Source organism: Juglans regia, chromosome 10 (assembly GCF_001411555.2).
Source record: "Juglans regia cultivar Chandler chromosome 10, Walnut 2.0, whole genome shotgun sequence".
Classification (NCBI taxonomy): domain Eukaryota; kingdom Viridiplantae; phylum Streptophyta; class Magnoliopsida; order Fagales; family Juglandaceae; genus Juglans; species Juglans regia.
In genome coordinates, this window is record NC_049910.1 from 8,619,087 (window position 1) to 8,647,026 (window position 27,940).

Consider the following 27,940-nt stretch of genomic DNA (forward strand, 5'->3'; position numbering starts at 1 on the left):
AATGATTAAGGAAGTGATTATTAGTAAAATTATATCTTTTTTTATTTTTTATTTTTTTAGTAATTAAGGATGTTAAAAAAATAAAAATGATAAAAAATAAAAAAATTTAAAATATATTTGAGTAGTAGATGGGTAATAATATCCAAAGTTAAAAACACAAAAAGGGACAGTATTTGAGCAAAACGACATGCTTCGTTAAAAATTAGCGTCGTGGCGAGTGACTCTTAAACCCCTCACGGCCTCACATAAACCCTAGGCAAGAGCCGAGCGAGTAGCAAACAGTCTTTTACGCTTTTTATAAGAAGCATTGCACCTCCAATCAAAGGAAGAAAATTTTTCTGACCGTTGTAGCGTAGAGGAAGAAGAGAATGAGGAAGAAGGTTGACGAGCGCATCAGAACTCTCATTGAAAATGGCGTCAAAACCCGCCATCGCTCCATATTCGTCATCATCGGCGACAAGTCACGGGACCAGGCATTCCCTCTTCCCTTTCTCCTGTGTACTTTTATATGTGCGTTGATTGAAATTAGCAACTCAAGGTCTTTTCTTGCATCTCTTTTATCATTGTGGAGAAACTGAGGGTGGGAAGAATAAAGTGAAGTTTTCGGCCTTCTGTTGATATCATTGTTGTTTAAAAGTGGAAAATTTATTCTGAATTGATCCCAATAGTATTCAGAAATGGGCTTGTACGTAGTTTTTCAATGAATTTATTAGGGGTAGCCCTTACTGGATTATCGATGATGTTGTATGATAGGCGCAGACGCTGTTCTCTAACTCTTGTAGGTCATACTTTTGCCTTTTTTGTTTTGTGAGTTGCAGTTTATTTTTCCTCTGCTTCGCTGCCGATAAAAACTGAGTAAAAGAAGAAGCTATAAATTTAAGAATTTCTCAGTTTGTTTCCGTTATACTGAGTGAAAATTCAACTTGAGTCTTGCCAGTCTCGGCTGGAAGAATTCCTTTTTTCTTTTTTCTTTCCCAACCTTTTTGCCTTTTGGAGGCAAATAAGATAAAATTTGGAGTTTACAAAAAATAAAAAGATAAAATTTGGAGCCGTTTCTTTCTTTTTTTAAAAATATTGACACTCAGAATTGTTAATCCGACATTTTCATGTACTGCAGATTGTCAATCTCCATTACATGCTAAGTAAGTCAGTTATTAAAGCAAGGCCAACTGTTTTGTGGTGCTACAAGGATAAGCTTGAACTCAGCAGGTGAACTTTACCACTCTTATTTTCTTCTTCCATCTGGGTTGTGGAATTAGTAACGATTGTTACTTGTTTCTTTCTTCTTTTATTGGAGTAATGAATGTTACTTGTTACCATAGTTACCATGTATTGGATACTAACTGAATCTCTCTGTACACCCTGTACAATACATAATGCAATAAGATGTCCCATATACCATAAAGGGATGTGCTGCATTATTTGATTTAGTTATGAACCACTGGCATTAAGATAGGATGTGGATGTTACCTGATAGCATATCAAGGATTCAGGAGCACTCGAAAAGTGATATCTACTTCTTAAAGGTTTTTTTTTTTTTATTGGATTAGAAAATTTGCTGCACGTGCACATCTCCATGTGTATACAGAAATTTTAATCATCATGGGACCAAAATCTTAATGCTTCAATCCTGTTCGCTCTTAACATTATTTGATCAAGAGAGAGAGAGAGAGAGAGAGCTGCTTGCAGATTGTGAAAAAGTAGTTGTTGGAGCTCAATACATCCTTTCTTAACACCCTGGACAATGGCCCAAAATGCTGCACCTTTTCTGTTTCCACTTTTCTAGATTTCCTAGCTATGTTTCATTTTTCCAGTTAGGTAGTGTTCTTTTATACTTCCTGCTTAAAGGGAATACATTTTTTTTTCTAGTATTAATGGAACCACCATCTTACTGATAAAACAAAGTTTTGGGTCTTTAAGGAGTTCAACTTATTGACGAATAATATTTATGTTTTACATACTGATATAACAAATGTTTTATGAATTATGCATATTAGTATTGTGGTTAAAGAAGGTTTTGGTTTTGTGTTCTCTCTATTTGGAGAGGTGCCTGCATAATCTTTACTGTTAGTTATTTAATGCAGTCACAAGAAAAAACGTGCAAAGCAGATAAAAAAGCTAATGCAGAGGGGGCTCCTGGATCCTGAGAAGGTTGATCCTTTTTCACTTTTTGTTGAAAGTGGGGGCTTAACTTATTGCTTGTACAAGGATTCGGAGAGAGTTCTTGGTAATACCTTTGGGATGTGTGTGCTTCAGGTAAGCTTGCCTAGTGTTTTTCTCGTGTAATTGGATTGTAGCTCAACTCTTTAGTTGGTATTGATCTGTCATTGTCTCTCTCTCTCTCCCTCATGTTAAAGTTTACTCTGACCTGCTATCAGGATTTTGAGGCTTTGACACCAAATCTATTAGCAAGGACAATTGAGACGGTAGAGGGTGGTGGATTAATTGTATTGCTGCTTCGTTCTCTATCCTCACTGACCAATCTGTACACCATGGTTATGGTATGAATATAGCACCTATTGCCATAATAGCTTGTTTCTATCTCTCTCCATGCACAGATACCCACGTGCCTACATATTATATATATGCGTATATGTATAGTCTCTGACTTATATGCAGCTCAAATCCATCCTAGAAGTATGTATTGTATTTGTAAATCATAATTATTACAGCTTTTTTATAGTTGGTCTGATTGGTTGGATCAATTGCCTTATAGGACTGATTCTAGCTGGCGGTCACTTATTTTAATCTATGGTCAGTAGGGCTGAGCAAAAATCCAAAAATCCGACTCTGAATCCAGCTCCGCTCTGACAAAACGGAGTCATAATTGGATTTTTAAAAATTTTTTCAATTGGAGTCAAAGTCGGCGTTGGAGGTGTCACTGGACCGACTCTGACTCTGATCCGATCCGACTCCGACTTTGACTCCAAAACCGACTCCGATATTGTACATATGCTATAGAAATATGTATTTATCTCTATATTTATCATATATACTAGTATAATTATATAGTTATATAATAGAACTTATATATTTAAATTCACTAATTTACTAGTATGAGCTAATTATTATAAAATAATATATTTATACAGTAATACAAATAGACTGATGATAGTTTAATATATGTAAACATCATAGTATTACTATCATACATAATCAAGTATATAAATAAGTTAGACACTAGTACTTAAATAAGTCTAGTATAATAAGTTAATAATACTTACTAATTAACTAAAGTATAATAACTTCAGGGTCCCATGGGATTAGTCAAGGTGCTCGCAATCTGGCCCAGACACCCATGGTTATCAAAAAAAAATTTACTAAAGTATAATAACATGTAATTAGACACTATAGAGTCTAGTATATAATTAAGTTAGAAATAAGTTAGACATTAGTATAATAACATGTAATACTAATGTATAATAACATGTAATTAGACACTATAATATGTCATATATAGAAATAAATTAGACACTAATATAGACATAACTAATAAGTCTAGTATAATAAGTTAATAACACATAATACTAATTTACTAAAGCATAATAGAATGTAATTAGACACTAGAAATAAGTCTAGTGTAGAAATAAGTTATAAATAAGGTAGACACTAGTATAATATAATAACATGTAACATTATAGTATAATAACATGTAATATTATAGTATAATAACATGTAATTAAACACTAAAAATACTATGTAATACTATAGTATGATAACATGTAATTATACATTATGGTATAAGTCTAGTATAGTTTTGTTTTTTTTTTTTTATAAGTAAGAAGAAATATATTAGATCAGGAAGGGCAAGGCCTGAGTACACAAGGGGAAGTCTAGTATAAAAATAAGTTAGATATTATTATAGAAGTAAATTAGCAGTGAATGATTTAGTTTTAGTTTTTAATTTTCTGGAAAAATGGAAATTTGAAAGCCCACAAAAAAATATTTTTTAAAATGTGCTAAATATAAAGCTAAAAAAAACCCAAAGTTGAAAGCCCAAATCCGACTCAGTTCGACAAGTCAGAGTTGGAGCCGAATTAGAGCCTACACAAGTCGGAGTTGGAGTCGGAGTTCGGATTTGAACTCCGACAAAGTCGGAGTCGGTGCTCACCCCTAATGGTCAGCTCAAGCTGGGGTTGACAAGTTTTTTATTTATTATATTCTTGTAATTCTAAACTTTGTATAATGATAGCAACTGCAATGCATTGCATGTTATATTGTGTACTTACAGCTCCGTCATTAAAGCTTTATATCCATTTTGAAAACTTTCAACAGAAGTTCTTGCTTTGCAAGCCCCTTAAATGATGGATTGATGTATTCTACACTCAGTATTTTTTCCAGGTTAACCATGATTAGGTGTGTGGTCTATAGCTTGGACTTTCATCTCGTTATGTATCAAATGCTAATTAGTATCACACAACTAAATTTCAGAATTTATCTCTTGTGCTTAAACCATCACAGTAAAATTCTAATATAAGGCTTACTGATTTCAGGATGTTCACGAGAGGTTTCGAACTGAATCCCATTCTGAGGCAGTTGGGCGTTTTAATGAGCGTTTCTTGTTATCCATTGTATCATGCAAAGCATCTGTGGTCATGGACGATGAACTGAATATATTACCAGTTTCATCACATATAAGGTCAATCAGTCCCGTTCCAGTTAGAGAGGTAACTTTTGTCATCTACGACTTTGTGGTTTGAAGAGACTTAAACTCTTTTTGCAGTATCCTAAGCAAAACTGCAAAATCATGTCATGTATTTTCTATCTTCGTGTGTGATTGACAGTGCAGTTTATTCACCGCATGAAATGGAATAGTATAATAAATATACAACTACAATAGTGATAGATACCTTACATACTTTGGTTCCAAGAAGCTCTGTGTAACTCTTTTCTCTGGCACTTCTTGGTCATTGAAGGACTTTGAGGGGCTATCGGAGGCAGAGCGAGACCTGAAGAATCTCAAAGAACAGCTAAATGATGATATTCCTGTTGGTCCTTTGATAAGGAAATGTTGTACCCTGGACCAGGTAGGGATTTTTTGCTGACATATTATGAGTTTCCAATTTTCTGTCGTGCTTGGATAATGTCGGTAAGTTTAAGTCCTTTACTACTTTCTCATGTTTGAATAGGGAAAAGCTGTAATAACATTTTTAGATGCAATATTGGACAAGACACTTCGTAGTACAGTTGCCTTGCTTGCCGCTCGTGGCCGTGGGAAATCTGCTGCACTTGGTTTAGCAATTGCTGGAGCTATTGCTGCTGGGTAGTATGCTTGATCTCTATGGGGAAAGAATAATTTTTTTTGATATTACATCTATTTTTTATTTTTGTTAACCACTGTAGATTCTGAAAAGTGAAACTTGTCTCAATAGGTATTCAAATATCTTTGTAACTGCACCCAGCCCCGAAAACTTGAAAACCTTATTCGAATTTGTTTGCAAGGGTTTTGATGCACTTGAATATAAGGTACATGCATTATCTATTCACTTGAATTATCTGACAAATAATCTTGCTAATATTATTTACTATCATTAACATGCTTTTATGAGGCTCCTCTGCTAGAAAGGTAGTTGCAGTTATGTGCTTCTCTCAGGTTTTCTTTGTCAAAACATCTATCCTTGAATGCGTTTGAACACATGGCTTGAAAAAGCTAATTTTTTTACCCTAATCATTTAGCTATAACTATTCAGAAGACTATGAGCTCAGTCAGCTAATTGGCTTTATGTCATTGTGAGCGTCACCCAACACCAGACATAAGTCATGTATCCTCCTTAATAAATGATGGATGATACATTTACTAGTCTGGAAAATGGACTAGTCAATTGTTGCAGATGTGCTGTTACTTCTCTAGCTCACATTTGCCCCATTTCCCACTATATCTACCTCTATAAGCATGTGTACTTATCCAAAGAAAAAAAAAGGTAGAACACACCCAAAATATAGAAAATGAAATACAAAGAACCTGTGGAATCATTGGATTATAGACATTCCTTAATCTATAATGGCATTACAAATCAAGGTTCAGTTTGTATTTCCTCAACTAAGATTGTCTTCATGAATGTGTACAAGATTCAAAAGTTGCATAAAATCTTTACTTCTTAGTATTTTTGTGGTATTGTAATTTTAACACCTCCTAAGCATATGTGGGACTTCAAGTTAATTATATTTTTGATGTATATGTTAGTTTTTGATGTTTGCTAATCCATTTCTAAAATATGTTTTCCCATTTGTTTTGCTTTTTCTATAAGGAAAATGGTAATGTAAATGTATCAAGCATAACATTGTAACCCATGTTTTCAGGAACATATGGATTTTGATGTGGTGAAAAGTAACAATCCTGAGTTCAAGAAAGCAATCGTTCGTATCAATATTTACAAGCAGCACAGACAGACAATTCAGGTTTATTTACTGATATGGATGTATAGTGTAATATGACTATGGTCAGTTTTGCCCTGCATGAATAATTGTTGGAGTGGGAGACTGGTTTTTACATGAGTAAGCCATGATCATGTGTGCAATATTTAACCATGTGCATACGCGTTTGCAGAAGAAATATAAATTACCTGAAACAAGCTACAGATGCTCTAGTTCTGAATCTAAGAGTGTGCATATTCAACTTGGTTTAGCCGTTAGTGCTACTACATGTGTGATACCTTTTTTTCCGTACTTCTGGATAACAATGTATGCATACCTCGTGCATTTGAATCTTCTCTGTAAGGGGAGGTGCCATCAAAACTTTCAAGGAAGGGGCTGTGTTGTTGCAAATGTACTTGAGATGCATAAGCCTCATTCATGTAGGTATTAAAAAAATGTTTGCACACAACTTACACATCAATGTTCTCTTGTTTCTTGAGCACCCTTTTCTCTTCATCTCATGCATGATACATAGTGCTATTCTAGGATGGAGGAAGCTTGTGGGGATTATTCCCCCCTTTTTGACTTTTTGGTAAAATATATTGTTGAGATGAAAGCCGAAGTCCTCAAATGCTTCCTTGTTGGTTATGCTGAGGTTACATTTAATGGATTCTGAACGTTTTAGTCTACAATTCTCTGTGCTGATAATTTTTTCTTAATATCCCTGCAGTATATACAGCCACATGAGCATGAAAAACTTTCCCAAGTTGAACTACTGGTTGTTGATGAAGCAGCAGCTATTCCATTGCCAGCTGTGAAGTCCTTGCTTGGCCCTTATTTGGTCTTCCTTTCATCTACAGTAAACGGGTAAGACTTGTCTCATAATCAATTATATGATTTGTAATGAGAAGCTATTACTCAAGTAAAAGAACCTTTCATTTCCTTTTCCAATGATCTTAATGTTCCACATTTTCCTTCGATTTTGCTTAATTCACTTCCATATATATCCTTTTGCTGTGATCTTAAATTTTCATATATTGCTTATTTTGGTGTTGGTGAATTTTAATGCAATTATTTTGCTTGCAAAACTTTTTCCCTGTATAACATGTATTGTGTGGAGTGGAAACAAACAATTTCATGAAAGAACCTTCCATTTTCTTTTTCAATAAGGTTATACTTGTTTCTTTCGTTCTTAGGTCATGCTTAGTGTGCTCTTATTACTATGTAGTGAACATTAATGCAATTTAAGTAGTGAAGTACTTTCTGGTTTAATCCACTTGTAGCTATGAAGGTACTGGCCGCTCCTTGTCATTAAAACTTTTGCAGCAATTGGATGAGCAAAGCAGGGAGTCTGCTAATGGTATGACTATGCTTCACTCATCTGTTTTGTAAGTCAACAATTTGTGTGCAAATATCCTAAGATCCTAAGATTTTTTTTTTTTTGGGGGGGATGTAACATAGAGAAAGCAGATTGGTCATCTGCATTTCCTGATTACAGTTATCCAATTTAGAGTGTGATTGTCCAAAATCATATTAATACTTGCAAGTCGATATTCTGTTGTATTCATTCCCGTTGAGAGCACAATATAACCAATTTGTGACCCATGCATTGAATTGAATAGATTTCCTATCTTCATCATCAAGATCTTCTTCTTCTTCTTTTATAATCCTTACTCCGTCAACAACTTTTGTTGTGATATGAGGTCTTTTTGCAATGTATCTCCATATTTGAGGATTTTAAGCCTCAAGAAATATTCTCATTTTGGCTGTCCATATAGTATAATTGTTCCCACAAAATAGCGGAGGCCGAACAGCGGATTGACCTTCACCAAATGTAGCTCTTGAAATGTTAGCCATAAGATCTTCAACTCAAAAGATGATTACTTTTACAACAGAGCCCTTGGTCATATACCAATTGCTAGAGGTGCAAATTATTAAGGATGGGATTCTCAAAGGTTGGCCTCATTGAAACAAAAATATTCGAGATTTTCGTCGAAGGTGGTGGCTATATATGCATTATAGAGCGAGGGAGGAAGGTGACCAAAGAGCTGCTATTGGGTATACCAATTGCATTAAATTATTAAAAAACACCAACTGCATTATGGGTTGCACAAACCTTAGAGGAATGCTCTAGGTGAGGGTGACAGAGTTTATCAGAACATTCAACTTAGGTGGCAGTGCTTTTCTAGCACAGAGATCCTCCAACGCATATGGAAGGTACTTGACCATAGTTGAGTACAAAGGTGGTGGGAGGAAGCGCCTTAGCATCATCCCTGAAGAAGTGGAAGGCAAAGGGTGGAGGAAGATGACAATGGAATTGCATGGGCTATGTGGTAGTGCAGGAAAAAATGGAGCAAAGGTATATGGAGGGGCTTAAATGTTCAAGCAGCAAACGTGCAAGAACACAGGTAGGGGAGTGAATACTAAAATGTATGTAGAGGCTGTTTCATGCTCAATGCCAGTCACTAACGACAACACCGGAAAAATTGTGGAGAAACCTAGAAGGGATGGGATGCAGAACTAGAGTGTGAAGGACAGTATAGGTATTTTGCGGCAAGAAAAAGTTACTGCTTGTGAGATTGGCAAAGACAGGAGGTCTGAGGCGCAGTAAACCACCATAACTTACGCAAGAAAGGAAGGTAGCTTAATGACCAAGGGGTGTGATGCAGAAATGGGGACTCTGCACAATCTCAGAGGAATTGCTCGACTTGAGAGAGAGAGTTGGTGGTTTAATATGTTGGGTAAATCGGGAGATGGGCCAAAGTATGGGCTCAGGCTTGAGTCAGGAAAAAACAAAGAGAATGAAGTTGGCAAGAAATGGGTCACAGGCTCGGCTATGGGCCTTAGTGGTAAACACAGCTCATGGGCTGACAAAAAATAATGACTTCGTAGCTGTTTCTGAACCAGAAAATGCTGCTCGGGAGTTCCAAAAGGAAAACTCCATGGTATCACCCCAGAAAATGTTGTCCCTGATAATAAGAGATGTATCGAGCCCTGGAAAGGATCAAACAGAGGGTGGGGCTTCTGAAGTGGGTAACACGGAGATCAGAGAAATCCCAGAAAAGGCCATGGTAATGTACGAGTCAAAGGGGGTTGAGGGAGAGCAATAGGCAGGTGTTGTGTCCTGTCTTGGATGGGGTGGGTGAGGTGCAACCAAATCCTTTGGTTAGTGAAGAGGAGTACTGGGAAACACCTACGCCACTTCACCCAAGCAGCAACATACGGGTCTCATAATGGGTTTTAGACAAAGCTAGGAGAACATTATGTGGGGATATTGTGCAAGGACCAATTTATAGCTCTCCTTGCAGCTATAGAGGCTGAATAGACTCACTCTTCACCAAGTGAGATCAATTCAGCAAAGAAGAGAGCTAGAGAATTAAGAAGGCTCAAATGGACTATCAGCGATGGGGTAGGAGAGAGGAGTTCTAACCGTGAAAGATCAAAGAGAAGGGTAATGGATGTTGTTTTATGAAGCCGAAAATCGTATCTTGGAATGTGAGGGGGCTGAATGAGAAGGACAAGTGTCTCAAAATTAGAAACTAATTACGTAGCCGGAGAGTAGACATCGTTTGCTTACAAGAAACGAAATTGGAATCTATCCCCCTAAACACTATTAGGAGTTTGTGGTGGTGTAATCAAGTAAGGTGCCATTATTTACCATCCAATGGAGCATCAGGTGGCATCATAAAAGAGTGGTGGAAAAGTTTGAAGATTGTATGGGGGCTTAAATGGTGGCTTGCTCGTTCAAGAACGTTGTGGATGGATATTAGTAGGCCTTCGCAGGTGTTTATGGCCGTAACTTAGATTGTGCAAGAAGTGTACTATGGGATGAATTGGCTGGCCTAAGCAGAATATGGGATTTACCTTGGTGTATTGGTGGTGACTTTAACGTTACCCGATTCCCGAATGAACGATCAGGTGGTTCTAGCTTCAATTCACTAATGGTAGATTTCTCTAACTTCATCTATGAACAAGATTTACTTGATCTTCCTCTTGCAGGTGGCACTTACACTTGGTCAATCAACTGAGAACACCCCTCTTGATCAAGGATCAATAGATTCCTAGTATCCTCTGAATGGGGAAGCACATTACTCGGAACTCATCCAAAGGAAACTTCCCAGATTGTGCATAGATCACTTTCCCATCCTTCTTGATTGTGGATTTATTCATGGAGGCCTTGGAGTTTGCAAACATGTGGTTGAAATCAGATGGGTTCCTTGATCGAGTCCGGCAATGGTTGTCTTCTTATCAATTTCATGGCACTCCAAGTTATATCATGTCATGTAAATTGAAGTCTCTAAAAAAATATTTGAAGGCATGGAATGAGCAAGCGTTTGGCAATGTGGAAGCCCAAAAGTCTACTCTCTTTGAGGAACTCAAAGGATTGGAGGGAGAAGAGGGTGAGAGGGTATCATTTGAGACAGAGAGGGCTCGTAAAATTCAGGTGTTTGCAAACCTTGAAAGGGTTTCTCTATTGGAAGAAATATCTTGAAGACAAAAGTCGAGAGCACTTTGGTTGAAGGAAGGGGATAAATGAACCAAAATTTTTCATCGGGTGGCTAACTCGCATAGGCAGAACAATGCCATAGAGATGCTGATGGTCGATGGAGTGGCTTCTTCCAACCAACTGAGACGACATATCACATTGTCAACTACTATAAGAGTTTGCTTTCAGAAAATTCTCTTGGAGACTGAGATTAGATGGGCTCCACTTTGACGCTGTTGACTTGCAAGAAGCAGGACAGCTTGAGAGTCCTTTTGAAGAAACAAAAACAGAAATCTAAAAAGCATTAAGAAACATGGCGGGTGACAAAGCTTCAAGTCTGGATGGATTTTCTATGGCCGTTTTCCAAATTTGTTGGGAAGTGATCAAAGAAGATATAAGGGGGGTCTTTGATGATTTCCACGAAAATGGTATGTTTGAAAAGAGTCTTAATGCAACATTTATTTCTCTCACTCCAAAAGAACTTGGCGATGAAAGAAGCCTCAATTGCGGACCTCGTAATCTTATGTAATGGTACTTCCAAATGGAACATTGCATTCTTTAGAGACGCACAAGATTGGGAAGTTGACACTTTCTTGGAGTTCTATGATCTAGTGTACTCCATCCGTATAATGAGGGGAGCTGAAGACATGTCCCGCTCTCATCTAAGAACAACGGTCAACTCCTAGCCTAGCATCCAAGGTCAATGTGAAAGTCATCATCATCATGACTAATGTCCCTCTGATCACACGGGTAGTGTAACCACTAAGGGCCATCATCATCACTCTAAAAATCCCTAGGCTCATCAAGCTGTACCATATCTTTTGGTGCTCTTCTAAGAAAGGGAAGTTCACAATCCGCTCTTACTATCACGCCATGACCAGACATAATATAAATCCATTTCCATGGAAGAGTATTTGGGAGACAAAAGCACCAATGAAAGCAATTTTTTAGTATGGGTGACCTCATTAGGGAAGATCCTCAGAATAGAAGACCTGTGAAAATGCCACATCATAGTGTCATAAATTGGTGCTGCATGTGCAAAAAGAGTGGAGAATTTATAAATCATCTATTACTCATTGTGAGATTGCTACGATCTTATGGAATGGCTTCTTTGCTCGAATAAGATTAGCATGGGTGATGCCAAAAAAGGTAATCAACCTCCTAGCTTCTTGGCGAGGTATCCAGGGCAATCCTTAGATTGCAATAGTGTGGAAGATGGTCCCAATTTGTCTATAATATATGGAGGGAGAGAAATGCGAGAAGTTTTGAAGATGGAGAGCGGTCAACGGATGAGCTTAGAAGTTTATTTTCTCTCTCCTAAATATTTTCTCTCTGTACACTCGAGACTCTTCATTCAGATCAACTATTCCAATCAATGCTCTTCCTTTCTATGAGCTTAGAAGAGTCTCATAGGCGTAACAATGCCATTGAGACTCTTCATTTAGGTACTCAAGTGCTCACTTCCCCTTCTGAGTTAGAAAATCATATTGTGCATTACTATGAGGATCTCCTCACGGAACCGACATGTTGGAGGCCGAAGCTTGATAACTTATTGTTTGAGTCCATTGATTCGCAGAGTGCGAGTTGGCTGGAAAGACTTTTTGAAGAAGATGAAATTCATAAGGTTATTATTAGCATGGCCAAGGATAAAGCACGGGGCTCGGATGGCTTTTTGATGGGATTTTTTCAAACATGTTGGGATATTATAAAATGCGACATCATGCAGGCTTTTGGGGAATTCCACTCTTTCAGAAAGTTTGAAAAATGTCTCAATGTGACTTTCATTGCTCTTATTCCAAAGAAACATGAGGCCACGATAATTGAGGAGTTTCATCCCATAAGCCTAGTAAGTTGAGTTTATAAGATCATTGCAAAGGTCTTGGACAATCGCCTGGGTCTAGTTTTGGAACAAATTATTTCTAAGCCTCAAAATGCGTTTGTTCGAGGGAGACAAATCCTAGACTCGGTTCTTATAGCTAATGAATGTCTGGATCATAGGTTGCAGGAGGGAGTCCCCGGCATTTTATGCAAGCTTGACATAGAAAAGGCATATGATCATGTGAATTGGGATTTTCTCATTTACCTACTTGGGAGATGTGGCTTTGGTGATAGATGGATTTCTTGGATTCAACATTGTGTCTCCACCGCCCGTTTCTCAGTGCTAGTGAATGGCACCCCTACTAGCTTCTTTAACAGTTCTTGTGGGTTGAGGCAAAGGGATCCATTATCCCCTCTTGTCTTCGTTATAGTCATGGAGGCACATGGCCAGATGGTTAAGGCGGTGGTGGGAGGCGGTCTTCTATCAGGTTTCTTGGTGGGTAATGGCAATAATGGCTCAGTCATAATTTCTCATCTCTTGTTTGCAGATGATACTCTTCTTTTTTGTGAAGCAGATCATGGCTAGATTCAAACTCTACGAGCTCTCTTATTATGTTTTGAAGTTATATCGGGGCTTAAGGTGAACCTGAGTAAATCTGAGATGGTCGCAGTGGGTGCAGTGCCCAACATCAACAGTTTGGCTAGTCTCCTAGATTGTAAAGTATCCTCGTTGCCGATGAAATATTTGGGCCTCCCGTTGGGGGCAACTTTTAAGGCTAGAGCTATTTGGGATGGGGTCGTGGAGAATATAGAGAAAAGGCTGGCTGGTTGGAAACAAATGTATTTTATCGAAAGGGGGTCGGCTCACACTTCTTAAGAGTACTCTAACCAACCTTTCCACCTATTTTTTATCTTTGTTCCCTTTGCCTGCAGGAGTGGCAAACATGATTGAAAAACTATTTTGGGCCTTCTTATGGGGAGGAGGAAAGAAAATCCATCTCATTAATTGGTCCAAAGTTTGCTCCCCAATTTCGAATGGGGGATTGGGAGTATGCAACCTGAGGACCTTTAATAAAGCCTTACTAGGGAAATGGTTGTGGAGGTATCACTCGGAGGGGGAGTCGTTATGGAGGGAAATTATTGTTTGTAGACACGGAAGTGAGTGGGGGGGGTTGGTGCTCCAAGGAAGTGCGGGGAGGTATGGTGTGGGCTTATGGAAATTCATTAGGAAGGGGTGGTCGAGTTTTGTATGCAATACCAGGTTTGTGGTTGGAGAGGGTACAAGAATTAGGTTCTGGCAAGATGTTTGGTGTGGTGTTCGGGCTTTTAACACGGTGTTTCCAGCCCTCTATAGTATTGCAGCGAATGGGGAAGCTTTTGTGGCAGATGTGCAGGGATCCCCTCACGGCCCTCCTCAATGGAATGTCCTCTTCAACCGAGATTTTCATGATTGGGAATTGCCCACTGTTTCGGATTTCTTAAGCTTGATATATGCCACGGGAAACACTATGACACAGGGGCATAAGCTGTAGTGGAGGATTAATGTCAGCAAGAAATGTACAGTCAGGCCGTACTACAAAATATTAATATCACAAGTTGATGCACATTTCCCTTGGAAGTCTATCTGGATGTCTCGTGTGCCTTCTAAAGTGGCATTCTTTATATGGATAGCTGCTCTTGAGAAGATATTGACAACGGACAATTTGAGAAAGAGGGGCTGCGTTGTGATGAATTAGTGTTATTTATGCAAAAAGGATGGAGAATCAGTGGACCACTTACTTTTACATTGTGAAGTGACAAATGTGTTGTGGGATGAGATCTTTAGAAGAGTCGACGTTGCATGGGTGATGCCTTCGAGGGTGGTGGATTTATTGGCTTGTTGGAGGAAGATTCAGGGCTATCCTCAAGTGGCAGCAGTGTGGAAAATGATTCCGTTATGCATCATGTGGTGTATTTGGTCAGAAAGAAACGAGCGGTGCTTTGAAGATAGGGAGCGCACAAGGGCGGAACTACAGAATTTTTTCTTACACACAATGCTTTGGTTTTCAGCCATTGTGCTAAATGGAAACAATGTGCATGACTTCTTCTCTTTATTCTCTTGATCTTAGAATGTATTTAGGTGTTCTTTTGTGTACTTCCTGTGTACACGGGTTATGTCTATTTCATTCGTATTAATATAATTACTCTTACTTATAATTTTTTTTTATTTTTTATTTTTCATTACTTTACTTCATTGGTAAATTGTAATTGATTTTAATGGCATGTCTTTTCACGACTTCCTTGTATCGCTAAACTCACATGCATAGGCGACACTCTTGTATATGTCTCTAATACTCTGGCCTTTGTCTATTTTATGCTCAATAAAATTTTGTTTATCGATAAAAAAATTGCTATCTCTTTAGAAGATCTTAAATGAGTTATTTATAGACATATGAGAGACTTCCCTTTCAAAGTTAAAAAGTTCAAATGTATCATACGCGTGAAAAGGACAATCGACCATTTTTCAAGTTTTCCAACTTCAAACATATCATGCACATGTGAAACGGACAATCGATTATCTTTCAAATTTTCAAAATTTCAAACTTTTAATCATATCAGACAAATGTGAAAAGGATAATCAATCATTTCCCGAATTTTTAAATTTCAAACTTTTGAACATACCATGCACATGTTGAAAAGGACAATAAATCATTTTCAAATTTCAAACATATCATGCACATGTGAAAATGCAAATAGATTTTTTTTGAGTTAAAAAGAAATTTGAGCCGTAACACTTTTTCGAATTAGTAAGAGATGTACAAAAATATATTCTTAGAGCTTCATTTGTAAACTTGTTCCATTTCTTGCTAACGCTTAATTTTCTGATATCCTTGGTCTTCAAGACTCCGTTATATGGACAACTTGAGACTCTTTTATGCTTGAACTCGTTTGTTATCATCAAAATCCATCAGTAGGTATAGAATTATATGATGTTTGAAACCTTGGATTCAACAATGGGTTGTGCTTCCATAATTTCCTCATATTTTTTCACATTTCTATTTGGTGTTACTATTATATACTTCCTGTATACTGGGTCTATCTTTTGCATATTTTGGTAGTCTCCATTACTTAAAAACTACTTTTAAACTTACTTTTTTGTTTTTTTTTTGGCCATGTTTTTGTTATGTCACATTGCTGATTTCTCAACTAACTTTGATCATAGGTCGTCTTTTCAAAAAGATAGAGTTGAGTGAATCAATTAGATATGCTTCTGGGGACCCAATTGAATCCTGGCTTCATGGTTTACTTTGCTTGGATGTTACCAGTGCCATTCCTAATATTAACAGGTGATGATACTTATTTAGAACTCGTGGTAAATGAAGCCATCTCCATTATCTTCATTAATTTCCTTTCTTTTCTTTAAGCAGGATACCTCCTCCCAGTGAGTGTGATCTGTATTATGTCAATCGGGATACACTCTTTTCCTATCACAAAGAGAGTGAGTTGTTTTTGCAGGTAGGTAACATAATCTGATGTTGATATTCAATGTCTTAATCTCTTGTCATTATATTATCAATATATATTTGGTATTTATATATTTTCATTTTTACAGCGTATGATGGCCTTATATGTTGCTTCTCACTACAAAAACTCACCAAATGATTTACAACTAATGGCAGATGCTCCAGCACACCACTTGTTTGTTTTACTTGGTATATCTGTTTCCCTTTCGACTGGTTTTATACATATTTTGTTGTGACTCAACTTCTACTAACTTGGATATGCAGGTCCTGTTGATGAGTCTAAAAATCAGCTTCCTGACATCTTATGTGTCATCCAGGTTTGTACCTATCATCATTATGTGGCTCACGTGAATAAGTAGTTCTTTTTTTTTATGCATTACAGCTGAACTAATGTTTTGGTTCATCTGATGTGCTAGTTTTTCTGACATTTCCTACCTGCATTATTTTGTGAAATCATGTGTAAATCATGTGTGAAACTCTCCCGTTGTGAACCTATTTTTGCAGATATGTGAGATTATGTCTTTTTACGCTAATTTAAATTTGGTTGTCACAGCCTCAATTTTCTGAAATAAGCTGATTAATCTCCCATGGGGTTGTAGAAGTTTGAGTCATAAAAATTTGATTTTCTCTGCTTTACCTCATAAAATATAGAAAAGCAAGTTGTTCAGAAGGGCCAAGGTCTACAGCAAGTTGGGAATGATTATTCTCTTGGAGGAGACTTGTTGGAGACAGAAATACAGAGCGATTTGGCTCAAGGAGGGAGACTAGAATACAAAATTTTACCACGTGACAGGAAATTTAAATGGTAGAAACAATATGATTGACTCTCTTCTTATTGGTTCTCTTCTTATTGGTGGGGCACTTTGGTTTGATAGAGGTGAAGTTAGTGAACAATGTCCCCAGAGGCTTTAGCTGGCCTTAGCTTTAACTCTATCGATGAAGAGGATGTGGTGTGGCTGGAAAGAGCCAATTCAATTTCAATGACCTTGTGAATTGTGCTTTGTGTTGTATCTGCTTCGGAGAAGTGATTTTGGGGATAAATGGTGTGGGTGGATAGCGCATTATATTTCTAGTTTACGTGTTTCGATCTTGATAAATGGCACACACTCACACTTAACAGTTCACGGGGGTTGCGTTTGGGGGATCTTTTATTGCCTATTAATCTTTATAGCAGTAATGGAGGCACCAAGTACAATGATGTAAGCTATTATGAACAAGGGCTTTTATCAGATTTCTGGGCGATGGCCAGAATAGTGAGGATCTGATCTTGTCTCATTTCTTGTACGCTGATGTTACATTGATTTTTTGGGAGGTTGTCCAAGAATCATATCCATCACTTACCCAGTTAATTCCTATACTTATAAGCTGTTTCTTGGCTGAAAATCAATTTCGGCAATTCATAATTGGTATGGATCTCCTGTTGGGAGTCCCATTTAAGGTGGTATCCCATTTGGGAAGGCACCATGGAAAAGATGGAATGTCGCTTAGCTGGGTGGAAGGGGCTATACTTATCCAAAGATAGATGGCTTAGTCTGATCAAGAGTATCATCTCATCTCTAACCTTCCTACCTTTTCTTGTCTCTCTTTCCCATCCATGTAGGTGTTGCCCAATGTCTTGAGAAGCTTCTGAGGGATTTCCTTTTGGGAGATAGACTTTGAGGCAAATGAGTGTGGATGTAAAATATGGTTGCATGTGGAGTGGATGGTATTCAAATAAGGTCGGCTGGCCTTATAGCCTTATAGGGTTGGGGTGTGGAAGAACATTTGGAGAGAGTGGGAGAATTTCTCTCAATTCATTAGATATGAGGTGGGTGACTGGTCTTAAATTAGATTTTGGTATCACGTGTTATGTGGGGACCAGCCCGTGAAGACTATCTTCCTGAAATTGTTTTGGCCATCCTATTGTAAGGAGGCATCAGTTGCCAAACACTTGTTAATCCCTGGGAATATGCCCCATTGGAATGTTACTTCTTTATATATATATATATATATATTAGTCCAGGATTGTTCATTCCACAGCAAGTTGGCTTCCTTTTATTGCTCACAATTCACTAGTTTTGTAGACTATAATATTTTTGCTCTTTCTTTTTAGTGTGTGTTGGGTGTTTCCCTCTGTATACTTCCTGTGTAATACCTTGTATCACTTAACTAGCACGCTTAGGCATTGCTCTTGTATATGTCTCATATACTTGGGCTCTTGCCAATTCTTATGATCAATAAAATTTTGTTTACTGATAAAAAAAAATACTTCCTGTGTAATTGGTTGTGTCCTGAGCTTTTGATAAAATTGCATTACTTCTCAAAAAGTGAGAAAAGCAAGTGATGTGCTTTAAGATTTCATTATTAAAGACTTAAATGGTAAAAACCTATTTGGAAAAGGATATTGGCTCAATACTACGTTTGGTGGCTACTTGTCCTACTCACTTCCAGGAAATGCTAACAGCAAGTTTTCCTATTTGGTTGTTGCTTAACAAGTTTTCCTACCTGTCCTATTTGGTTGTTGCTTAACATGGTATATTTCTATCATCCAGGTCAGTCTTGAGGGACAGATTTCTCGGAAATCTGCAATCAGAAGTTTAAGTGATGGTTATCAACCTTCTGGAGACCAAATACCATGGAAATTCTGTGAGCAATTCCAGGACACCGTCTTCCCCAGTCTTTCAGGTGCTCGTATTGTACGCATTGCTACCCATCCAAGCGTCATGAGGGTAAGTCTGTTTTAAAGCATGGGGAATTAAGTTGGTTCAGCCAGATTGGTGTCACGATTTATATCATTATTTAGTTTTTTTGTGTGTTTATATATTATTGCAGTCTGGATATGGTTCACAAGCTGTGGAACTTTTAACAAGGTATGAAACATTGGACTGACTTCGTCAGAGAGAATATGACTGTGATACTTATTTCCTTACCTATATCGAATGAAAATTTTTTTTTTTGATAAGTAAGATAAGTATTATTAACAAAAAGGCAACAACTGCCAGTTTCAAAAATGTATGCCCTATTTACAAAGGCACGTTAGACATTAGGAAATCATGAAGTTCCATGCCATTAAAGTCCACAGCAATGGCCCAAGTACAAAGAGTCCTAAAAAAGAAAATTTTTAGTTCTTCCATCGATCTCTCCTTGTCTTCAAACCTATATCGAATGAAATTGGAGGAAAAAGTGGTATCTGAAGGCCTTGGTCATTTTTCTTATACTTTCAACTACACATGATGCTCGTGATGTTTTTCCTGTTGCTTCTATATTATCTCTTGGTGATGTTGGTCAGTATACAAGCCCCTCTTCCCACCACTAGTTCCATGTGTGTGATGCTCCAAGGAAAGCCCTAGTCAAATTTGGGCTTATACCGTATGAAGACTGGTCAAAGTTGCAGTTGGAGCTGCTTTAGAATCATTATAGACCATAAGAACTTATGTCCACCCTCTCGTATTATAATGGCTTGCAAATTAAAGATCTAAAACCTTAGAATGGATCTTGGGAAATTCAATCAAGATGGTATCCGAGGATTTCTTGCTCTCCAAGTAAATATCTTCGTACTCATAAAAGAGAGAGAAAAGAATGTGGAACATGTGTCATTTGTTCATTTTGTTTGTTTGGGGGATAATATTTTTACTTTTTGAGAATCTGTAGCCGTATTTAAATTTTTCCTCACCTGGTGAATAAAGAAAGTGAGAATTCATTGTGAAGAAGCACATGTCAGGCATGATTTTGACTTATAGATATGTTTACATACATTATTTGTAATATTGGGATATTCATAATACTGTCGTATGAACGATGTTGTGGGACATCAAGTACTTTTGCAAGGGGTAAATGAGTCGAGCTCGAGCGAATATTGGGTAATCAAGCTTTATTCGTTTAAATTTTATTCAAACATGAAACGAGCCCAAACTTATTCACAAACTAGTTAATTGTATAATTTTTCTTACTCAAAAGAAAAATTGTATCAAAATAGATTGAATAATGCTACTTGGCCATCTGAAACTTACCGCTCAGATGACCCTCTTGATGTGGCACCACCATGTGATGCCACGTGGTTTATTAAAAAAATTAAAAACATAAACACAAAACAGGTAGAGGGAATCAAGAGTTTCAGTCTTTCTCTTTTTGTATTTTTAGACGCTATTTTGGTTTGAATATATTTTTAATAAACCATGTGGCACTACATGTGGTGCCACGTCAAGAGCAAAGTTTTTATTTTCATTCCGGCCGAATTTGACATGTGGGAACAGTAACCAGCATGGATTAGGTGGTCATTCCGGCCATTTTGGCCTGTTCCGGTCCATTCTTCCTGGATTCCAGTATTCCGGCCAAAATTTATGTCGGTCTGAAATCTACCTTCATGGCATTTTGGTAAATATGTTGAAAAGCGAGGGACGTAATGGTAATTCCTCTTCCCCGTTGACTTCTCCTATTCTCCCCTTCCCAGATTATCAAATCCCTAGTGTACTGATAATTCCTCTTTTAAGGCCAAACACATTTGGGATGGGGTGATTGAGAAGATAGAGAGAAAGTTGGCAGCTTGGAAAATGACTTATTTATCTAAAGGGGGTAGGATTACTTTTATAAAGAGTACTCTCTCTAATATCCCTACCTACTTCCTTTCTTTATTCCCTTTACCAGTTGGTGTGGCCAACCGTATTAAAAAATTGTATAGAGATTTTTTATGGGGAGGCCTGGGAGAGGAGACTAAAACTCCCTTAGTGGGTTGGAAAAAAATTTGTTGCCCGATTGCTGATGGAGGTCTGGGTATTCATAGTCTATGTAGTTTTAATAAGGCGTTGTTGGAGAAGTGGTTATGGAGATACCATGGGGAAGAGGAAGGGGGTAATTGATCGCAAGTGTGGTAGTAATTGGGGAGGATGGTGTACCAAGGAGAGCAGGGATTTGTATGGAGTGAGTCTATGGATGTTTATTAGGAAAGGTTGCGGTCGCTTCCTGAAACAAGTTAACTTCTCGGTTGGTGATGGTTCAAAAATCAGATTTTGGTCTGATGTTTGGTGTGGGGATATTGAATTGTCTCTAGCATTTCCGGTTGTTTTCAGATTGGCGATTAATAAGCAAGCTTTAGTTTCTGAGGTGATGGTTTTTTCCAATGGAGTGGTGCTTTGGGATGTAGGCTTCTTCAGATTTGCCCAGGATTGGGAAGTAGAGGAGGTTACTGATTTTTTTAGACAGTTGTATTCAATGGAGATAAGAAGACAGGGTAGGGACCAACTATGTTGGAGACAAACAACCTCTAAAAAATTTACAGTTCGGTCATTTTATAAGGTGATACTAAATCAGCACCATATTGGCTTTCCTTGGAAGAGGATTTGGAAGGCTCATGTTCCGTCAAGGGTGGCTTTTTTTGTATGGACAGCAGCAATAGGGAATATTCAGACTATAGATAACTAGAGGAAGCGCGAAATGATTGTTTTGGATTGGTGCTTTATGTGTAAGAAAGAAGCGGAATCAGTGAACCATCTACTACTTCATTGTGAAATGGCTAAAGTGCTATGGGATGGCATGTTTGGAAGGGTTGGGCTGTGCTGGGTTATGCCAGAAGCAGTGGTCGATTCCCTAACAATCTGGACCAACTTTCAAATGCATACTTGTTCCCAAGTGGCAGCTGCATGGAAAATGATGCCTTTGTATATTATGTGGTGTATTTGGTTGGAGAGAAATGAGAGGTGCTTTAATGATCGGGAACGCAATAGAGATGCATTTTAGAAGTTTTTTATAAGCACTCTACTTAGCTGGTTCTCTGCTATTGTACTCAAGGGTGGGGCTGTAAACGAGTTCTTGTCTTTGTTTTTCTAAGTTTTAGAATGTAATTAGGTGTTTCTTGTGTATACTTCCTGTGTACTCGAGCTTCGCCTATTACATGTGCTTAATAAAGTTCTAACTTATAAAAAAAAAAAAAATAGAAAGCCCCCAAAGCATACAAGCTGTAATAAGAAAGGGATTCGAGGCAAAGAGATATTTGAGGTCAGATTAGATAATTACCCATGGTTGATTGCGAGAGAGTGCTTTTGCCGCTGGGACTCTGGGAGTTGGTGCTGCACACCGGTGAAGATTTAAAGGAAATCTATGGTTAGGGTTTTGGGGAAGAAAATATAGAGGGAGCCTGAGCAATCTTGGCTGGGCTTTTGAGGGCATATCATGGTTTGTTGAACCCGGGAGTCTGGGACCTTGGCTAGAAAATATTTATAAACACAAAATATAATTATTATAGTTGGTGGGTTTTTCTATTGGCTGGAAAGTATATATAAACACAAAATATAATTGCACTTTTGCTATGTGATTGTGATGAAAATATTTTGATTAATGTTTCAAACTTTGATCCTTGTTGTCTTTTGGATGAAGATAAGTGATTATTTTTTTAACAGTTGGATTGAGAACTTAAGTATTATTGAGTTTTTCAGATATGCATATTTTTAAGACTTATATTGAGAAGTATTATTGAGTTTTTCAAGTATGTATCTTTTTAAAGACTTGTATTGATGTTATTTTGGAATATAATTTTTCTCTCTATATATAATTATTTATTTATATATGTAATTTATCCCTATAACGACCATCCCCAAATAGTATACTGAAACGTACCAGTACCGAAATATTTTGTTATAGTACCTCAACCGGAATAGTGACCGGAATGGAATTCAAAACTTTGGTCAAGAGGGCCATCTGAGCGGTAATTTTTAAGATGGCCCAGTAGCAATACTGAAATAGATTAGTTATATTGCATCTTTTAAAACTCTATAAACAGAGTTCGATAACTTTGGGTTTTTGTAATATCTTTTTTTTTTTTTTTTTTTTTTGATGTTGGGGAACCTCTCCAAGGCAGAGTCCTTCGGACCCACCCCTACAGAGTAAACCCCGGTCCCGTGCACCACACCCTCGGAAGTTTCCCTACACGGAATTGGTTAAATCGTTGGTTTTTCACTAGGAGGTGTGGCCCCAAAGGATTGTTTGCACCCATGAAGTGTTGAACCTTGGACCTTGAAGGGAGTGATAACCCAAGACCAAGGCTTTCACCACTTGGGCCAACCCCTTGGGGTTGGTGTAATATCTTTGTATAGTTTCTATATAAATATGTAATGATTTCTATATTCACAAGGATTCAAGCAATATGCATGGTATTAGGAACATGTCTTTAAGATATCTTCATTATAAAGTTAAAGATAATACTATAAAAATAATAAATATGAAATTGTTTGAGTTCATATGAACTTATATGAGTCAAGCTGAACTTTATAGGAGTTGTAATTTTTTGATAATCGATCATAATTTTGTGTTCATGAATGACGCATTTAATGAATGAATCAAGCTGGACTTGAGTTTAACCGTGCCAATTTCAAGTAGCCTGTCAAGTAGTCTTGTTAGTTACAGCCCTAATTTCTGCTACGGTTGATGCAAGGGAAATTGTATTTGAGAAGATAATATGTAGAGTATTTGCTTTGGAACATTTTTTGACTTATTTAATGATAAAGGTGTTTGCTTTAATTATCTGCAGGTACTTTGAAGGACAGCTTACTCCTATTTCTGAAGTGGATGATGTTGAGAATGCTACAGAAGCTCTGCCTGTCAGAGTCACCGAAGCTGCTGAGAAGGTCCATTTTCAAAACTGGGCTTCGATTCGTTTGATCCATTTTTTTTTCAAATAAATTAAAATTGATTCTAGCTAAGATCATTTGTATTACGATGTCTTGCACCAATGCGTCCAGTAATAGTTATTGTTTCATTTCACATTAACTCAATACTTTTTTTTATATTGAATGCTCAAACCGAGTCAGAGATTAGGTCTAATGGTCTTGGTGAATTATTAATCATATGATTTTTCCGAATTTTTTCTTTTGCTCTTTTAGCTAGTTCCAAGTGGCCTTGGATTCACAATATGCAATGAAACCCAAATTTTGAATTCAAAAGTCTAACAGACTTGACTGGCTCGTTATTCCTTCCTCAAGCTTCAAATCAAAATGACGTTTTGTTGCTTAATGAATGTCAAAGAACCATGCACATTTGAATGTTTGTTTGGCATTAGTAACCATTACATTGTTATGCTTTTGGAACATTTGGTTACTTCCTGACTTTGATAATTCTGTATTTGCAGGCTTCATTGTTAGAAGAAAATATAAAACCCAGAACCAATCTTCCTCCTTTGTTAGTTCATCTTCGTGAAAGACGACCTGAAAAGCTACACTACATTGGTGTCTCCTTTGGGCTTACTCTGGACCTTTTTCGCTTTTGGAGGAAACATAGATTTGCTCCATTCTACATTGGCCAGATTCAAGTTAAGATGCCTTTTTTTTTCCTATATGAGTGATATGAATACTGTATTCTGCTATGAAGGATTAGTAGTAATGTAACCTTTTATCAATGATGTAGAGTACTGTGACTGGTGAGCATACATGTATGGTCCTTAAGCCTTTGAACAATGATGATATTGAAGATAGTGGGTCTGATCAATGGGGCTTTTATGGTCCATTTTACCAAGGTGTGCCAACTCTGTTTAAGAATTTCGTGAAATGTTTATATTTCCAATTATATTCAGTTTTATCTCAATATTTTGTTTCTATAACTAGATTTCAAGCGAAGATTTTGTAGACTATTGCATCTTAGTTTTCGTGAAATGGAGTATAAGCTTGCTATGAGGTTAGTATGACAAATTTACCCTTTTCAGATATGCGTTCATTGTCAAATATGCTCACGCTATTCGTAATCTTTCAGCATCCTGGATCCAAAGATCAATTTTATGGAGCAGGAACCTGCACTGCCCACCGTAGATGGACTTTTTAGTTCAATTAAACAATTATTATCACCACATGATATGAAGCGACTGGAAGCTTATACCAACAATCTTGTTGACTTCCATTTGGTGAGATCCCTAAACAATTGTATTGATTGCATATTATATATATTTTTTATCTCAGGCAGAACCGTTGGGGGGTGGGGGGGTAAGGTAGTCCATGATGCTTCCAGCTATGGTTGTGATCTATTGTTGGTAGAAGCTGATATATACATCAATAAGTGATTTCATGTTTTTTCATGCCAATTTTTGGCAATAGACTTTAGCTCCAATCACTAACAATCTCCAGTCTATAACTCCAACCTGATGGCAATCTCACATCTTTAACAACCTGCTTAAACTTTTTTTTTTTTTTTTGATAAGTAAAACCTGCTTAAACCTGCCCACCTGCCTTTTCTGTTTTAGCAAATGGCCTTTGCCAAATCCGGTATAAATTATGATGCAAGCTGACTTCAAGATCATATTGGTTCTCTCTTTGTTCCTCAAAGCCCAGGCGCATCTTTCTCCACTGTCCATGTCTCTGCCTGCAAAACCTCCACCAGATGATCCTTGCTCGTGTGTTGATTTCTACACCACCCCACCAATCACAAGGAGATGTTGGGTGCATTGGAGGTGGTTTAAGACGATTCCCTTCGATATAGTTATAGATTGTATGTAGCCTAAGGTTTTACCAATCCATCCCTCCCATATTATTTATCCATCTTTCCTTTTGTGAATCTCTCATAAAAGACATCCACTTTTGACATCCACTTTCTAAAAGGTGTGTACTAATTTTTCAAAATTACCCTTAAACAGTAATCTCCAATTTTGTAAAGGATAATGTCAAAATTCTTGTAGACTCCTTATGTACCTGGGTTGTGCCTTTTGCGCTTTTTAATGAAGAGTTCTTGCTTAAAAAAAAAAGGGTAATGTTGGAAACTTTACTTTTTTGGTTAAGAGACGGCAATAAATGAGTCTGCTTTAAAACGTTGGATTTAGGAAGTTGGAAACTATTATGGAAGGTTGGATATTAAATAAAGAGGTGATAGATATCAGAATCTGTTAAATGGTGCAACTATGAGGGTCAAGACACTGATAAAAAAAAAAACTATGAGGGTCAAGTTGTTCCTGCTAACTCAGTTAGGGGGTAAATCTCTAAAGTGGTTAGATTAGTGGGAAATTGAATTGATTAAATCTTCTGGTGGTAAATTCTAATTTATAACACGTGTATATAAATTGTGGCTTGAGGCTGTTTGACTAGTTTAATAAGTTTTTACTGCCCATCTGTAGCTATGAGAGAGTTGCCCCATTATTTTTGTAGTGTGGACAATTTTCCATGTAAACTTCCACTGTTTATGTTGCTTATCTGCGGTTTGTCTTACAGATTTTTGACCTTGTTCCGATTCTTGCAAATCTGTATTTCGAAGGGAAAATTCCGGTTACACTGTCATATGCACAGGCTTCTGTTTTGCTCTGCATTGGTCTGCAGGGTCAAAACATTTCATATATTGAGGTTTGTTTCTCAACTTATCGGGGACATTTTTTTAACTTATTGAAAAAAGCCATTATGAATAAGTCATGCTCTAGTACACTTTTCACATTGAGGGCCTTACGTATGTAGTTCCAGTTTTAAATTGGATGACATTCCCCTCTAGAATTGCAGTTTTATTTCATTCCTTTTGTGTTGAATATGCAAGGTGGAGTCATGTTTGGTTGAACTTTTATTTCACAGGGACAGATGAAGCTAGAAAGGCAACAAATATTGTCACTGTTTATAAAACTTATGAAGAAGTTCCACAAACATTTATACAGTATTGCTTCCAAGGAGGTTGAGTCAACCCTGCCCCGACTAAAAGAAGTAAGTTGAGCAGCCGAGGAAGTATTTTCATGGTGGAGAGAACTTGAGTGTTTGTTCCGTATCATTGCGTAGTTTAGTCCTCACTTTCTCACATAGTCTTTCCATAATTAATGTTATTAGTCATCCTTTTTTGTAAGTTCTTGTGGGTAGTTGCTTCAGTTCGCAGCATCTAAAGCAGGAGGTTTAACTGGGTACCTATCCAAGAGTTGCTTAATTTTAAATTTATATTACCAAGGCCTTATCCATAGGCTTTTCAACAAGTGTGATTTTCGTGTATAGATACTCACATTTTCTTGTCTGCATTATTATCAAGGATAGATATTCTCACAATTCCATAATCAATTTCTGTATATTGTGTGCTTCCAACGTTGATAATGCAACTCCTGGTTGTTGACATTGTATACAGATTGTGATGGAACCTCATAGTATCTCTGTGGATGAGGATCTCAATAATGCAGCAAAAGAAGTTGAGGTATTTGCAATTTCTTCATAATTCTTTTTTTTTTTCAACCTTCTATTTCCCCCTTCCACTTCTTCTCTCAACCATCATTTCTGAAAGAGCCGAAACTTGATTGGTCGAATAACAGGATGAGATGAGATCCAAGTCGGACAGTGTGTTGAATCCTGAGCTACTGCAACAGTATGCCATTGTGGACAGAGAAGCTGATTTTGAGAATGCTTTGCAAAATGGAGGTAAGATACAGTCAGGTGGTCTCGTTAGTTTGAAATCAAGCAGAAGTAAAACTGAGAAGCATGGAAATCAGAAAGAAAGTCATAAGAGCGGGAAAAAGAGAAGTAAAGATGATCGTGGCTCCAAATCAAACAAAAAGAAGAAATTCTAGTTGTACTGAACTCGAGAAATATCAAGATGCAAGGATTTTGTCATGGATTGCTTACGCCATTTTGTTCTCACGAGCGATTAAATTATTGTACTTATTTTTTTGTAGATTTTTATGTCGAATTTGGTATATAGTACATGATACGCAGTTTTGACATAGCATCATCATCAGGTTTAGGCCCGCAAACGAAGTTGATTAATGAAAACTGTAAACGGTTTTCATTATGTTTTCTAAAAAACATTTTCTTGACCATTTTTATAATAATATATATTTTTGATAAGTCATGGTGATTTACAATGTGCGTTACTTTCG

General features: G+C 37.3%; 1 protein-coding gene across 1 annotated transcript; it reads left to right on the plus strand.

The window, feature by feature from the left end:
- Positions 1-243: 243 nt before the first annotated feature.
- LOC108980807 (RNA cytidine acetyltransferase 1-like) lies at positions 244-27,906 on the plus strand. The gene is made up of 26 exons (XM_018951820.2): positions 244-473; positions 1,118-1,209; positions 2,085-2,256; positions 2,379-2,501; positions 4,494-4,667; positions 4,917-5,027; positions 5,130-5,263; positions 5,373-5,466; positions 6,301-6,399; positions 7,085-7,221; positions 7,638-7,714; positions 15,861-15,984; positions 16,066-16,153; positions 16,251-16,350; positions 16,426-16,478; positions 18,693-18,869; positions 18,973-19,010; positions 23,660-23,756; positions 24,257-24,436; positions 24,532-24,640; positions 24,729-24,798; positions 24,874-25,021; positions 26,316-26,444; positions 26,664-26,789; positions 27,196-27,261; positions 27,377-27,906. The coding sequence occupies exons 1-26, from the start codon at positions 369-371 to the stop codon at positions 27,629-27,631; spliced, it is 3,078 nt and encodes a 1,025-aa protein (XP_018807365.1). The 5' UTR covers positions 244-368; the 3' UTR covers positions 27,632-27,906.
- Positions 27,907-27,940: the final 34 nt, after the last annotated feature.

Coding starts and splice junctions, on each gene's coding strand:
- LOC108980807 (XM_018951820.2), top strand. CDS start 369: ATGAGGAAGAAGGTTGACGAGCGCATCAGAACTCTCATTGAAAATGGC. Junction 2,257..2,378: donor TTGGGATGTGTGTGCTTCAG/GTAAGCTTGCCT, acceptor ACCTGCTATCAG/GATTTTGAGGCTTTGACACC. Junction 16,351..16,425: donor CCACTTGTTTGTTTTACTTG/GTATATCTGTTT, acceptor TTGGATATGCAG/GTCCTGTTGATGAGTCTAAA.